Here is a 2,415-nt window from a genome sequence, read left to right as displayed (position 1 = left end):
TTATTAGCTGGCAGATATTGGTGGGAGAACATGTTATCCAATATCCATAAGTTTGTTTCCTCGTGCACCCCCTGTTCCAAATGTAAAACACCCAAAACTCTTCCTGCTGGTAAACTCATGCCCTTGCCTGTCCCTTCTCACCCATGGTCCCATGTAGCAGTAGACTTTGTCACTGACCTTTACCCCTCGCTGAATTACGCGGTCATTCTAACCATTGTGGATAGGTTCTCACCTGGGGTTAGATTTGTTCCTTTCGTTAGCCTACCCACTGCCTTTCAAACAGCTGAGACCCTTTTTAATCATGTGTTTTGTCTATTTGGTATCCCAGAAGATATAATGTCCAATCGAGGGCCCCAATTCACCTCACATATCTGGTCAGTCTTCTTTGAGAGACTGGGGGTTAACATCAGCATCACTTCCGGTTACCACCCCCAGTCTAATGGTTAATGTGAGAGGGTTAACCAGGAACTGGGAAAGTTTTTGAGGCTTTACTGTCATGAGAACCCAGCTGATTGGTCGAACTATTTGCCCTGGGCTGAAATAGCCCAAAACTCATTAATCAGTTCTGCTACTGGCCTCACCCCCTTTCAATACATGCTGGGCTACCAACCTCCCTTAATGCCATGGTTGGCCACACCCTCTGACAACCCAGCCATGGACAGTTGGATGCAATGGAGCGAGCAGGTCTGGGAGCAGACCCACCAGCAGGTTGAGAACGCCCTCCACTGACACAAGAGGAAGGCAGATCATCATGGAGGGGACACCCCTACCTACCTCCCAGGGGATCGAGTGTCGCTGTCGACCCAGGACTTCAGGTTTCCTGAGGGAGGTAGAAAGTTATTACCCAAATACATAGGACCATTCAAAATTCTCCAGAGAATTAATGAAGTTACATATAATTTGGATCTGCTTGTACATTACTGTGTTTCTAACTCTTTTCATTTGTCCCTCTTGAAACCTGTTGTCCCAGGTCCATTGGATGAGGCCACACCTGATGTCACATCCCCACCGCCGGTGGATGTCAAAGGTACCCCAGTGTATGTGATCTACCAGTTGCTGGACTCCAGAAGGAGAGGTGGGATTCTGCAGTACCTTGTGGACTGGGAGGGCTATGGGCCTGAGGAGCGTAGCTGGGTTCCCGCACAAGATATCCTGGATCCAGGGTTGGTGGAGGAGTTCCATCAGCATCATCCAGAGAAGCCTGTTCCTCAGCCTAGGGGCCATCCCAGGTGCCATGGGTCCAGCCCTCCCATTGGTCTGTGCAGCAGTGGTCCCAGGGTCATCTGCAATGATGACCCTCTGTCCAGCACTGTGGCCTCCTTGGACTATTTGGGGGGGGGGATACTGTCATGCTCCCTGGCTCACCTAACACTCTGGACTCCACTTCCCACAATCCCACTCACACACCTGACACTACCACATGCACTCAATCCACCAATCCGGAGCCACTTCCCAGGAGTGGCTCCCCCGAGTTCTAATTGTTATCACCTGTACCTTTTTATTTATGTCTGTATTTATACCCCTCTGTTTGTTTAGTTCTTTGCACAGTATTGCCTCCACATTTTTCGTGAGCCTACTGAGCGTTTGTATCTGTTTGTGTTTCTGTGTATGACCCTTTTTGCCTTCTGGCTTCTTCCCGTTTTGCCTAGCCCTTCTGTTTGTTTGCTCATTTTTCTCGCTTCACGGTTTCTTGATCTCTGCCTGTTTCTCAACTCCGATTTGCCTAGCCCTTGTGTTTATTCTGCCTGTATTTTCCTGATTTCCGGTTCTTGGACTCTCGCCCGTTTCATGACCACGATTTGTCTAGCCCTCATTACTCAGTTGGATTTCCTGGTATTGACTTTGTACATTGCCTTCTCTCACTGTGTCTATTAAAACCCTGAGTTTGTTCTTAATCCGCGAGCATCTGGTCTGTCATTGCTGCATTACATCATCGATATTTTCATTTCTATTCACTTTTCCCTCAATCTGTCATTTACCAGAGAGCAAAATTAGAAACATGGCTATATCATGTCTGAACAATATTTTAAATCTTTGTGTCAGTGAACAGATCTGATGGGGTTTTTTCAGTAATTTCTTCACCAGACACTGAAGTCCTGCAGTAACAAACAAAACCAGAAGTGAAATCAAGAAGCAATTTACATATTCCTTCAAAGTTATTAATACTTTAACTGACAATTGTATTTGTCAGAAACTGACCCATGGCTTGTGCAGTGTCCATGTGTATTTTTTAAACAGGTATAGCCTTCATTAATTTGTGCTTTTCATCTCTAAATCTGTGCATAGATATGTGTATACAATATACATTCACTTTTTATGGGCAGCACGGTGGTGTAGTGGCTGTCACCTCACAGCAAGAAGGTTCTGGGTTCAAGCCCAGTGGCCAACGGGGGCCTTTCTGTGTGGAGTTTGCAT

The 2,415-nt window shown here is 46.5% G+C and overlaps 1 protein-coding gene across 1 annotated transcript; it reads left to right on the top strand.

Annotated features, from left to right (window-relative positions):
- Positions 1-594: 594 nt before the first annotated feature.
- Positions 595-1,895, top strand: LOC132865825 (uncharacterized). The gene is made up of 3 exons (XM_060898322.1): positions 595-684; positions 736-829; positions 971-1,895. The coding sequence occupies exons 1-3, from the start codon at positions 595-597 to the stop codon at positions 1,534-1,536; spliced, it is 750 nt and encodes a 249-aa protein (XP_060754305.1). The 3' UTR covers positions 1,537-1,895.
- The last annotated feature ends 520 nt before the right edge of the window (positions 1,896-2,415 follow it).

Source organism: Neoarius graeffei, chromosome 18, assembly GCF_027579695.1.
Source record: "Neoarius graeffei isolate fNeoGra1 chromosome 18, fNeoGra1.pri, whole genome shotgun sequence".
Lineage (NCBI taxonomy): Eukaryota > Metazoa > Chordata > Actinopteri > Siluriformes > Ariidae > Neoarius > Neoarius graeffei.
The sequence above is the reverse complement of the archived record's forward strand: the minus strand, read 5'-3'. Positions and strand labels throughout refer to the sequence as shown.

What these genes read in the sequence shown, in the direction of transcription:
- LOC132865825 (XM_060898322.1), top strand. Translation starts at nt 595, where the DNA reads ATGCTGGGCTACCAACCTCCCTTAATGCCATGGTTGGCCACACCCTCT. An exon ending in GGATGCAATGGAGCGAGCAG is followed by an intron (nt 685 to 735) that starts GTCTGGGAGCAG and finishes CACTGACACAAG; the next exon opens with AGGAAGGCAGATCATCATGG. An exon ending in CTTCAGGTTTCCTGAGGGAG is followed by an intron (nt 830 to 970) that starts GTAGAAAGTTAT and finishes CTGTTGTCCCAG; the next exon opens with GTCCATTGGATGAGGCCACA.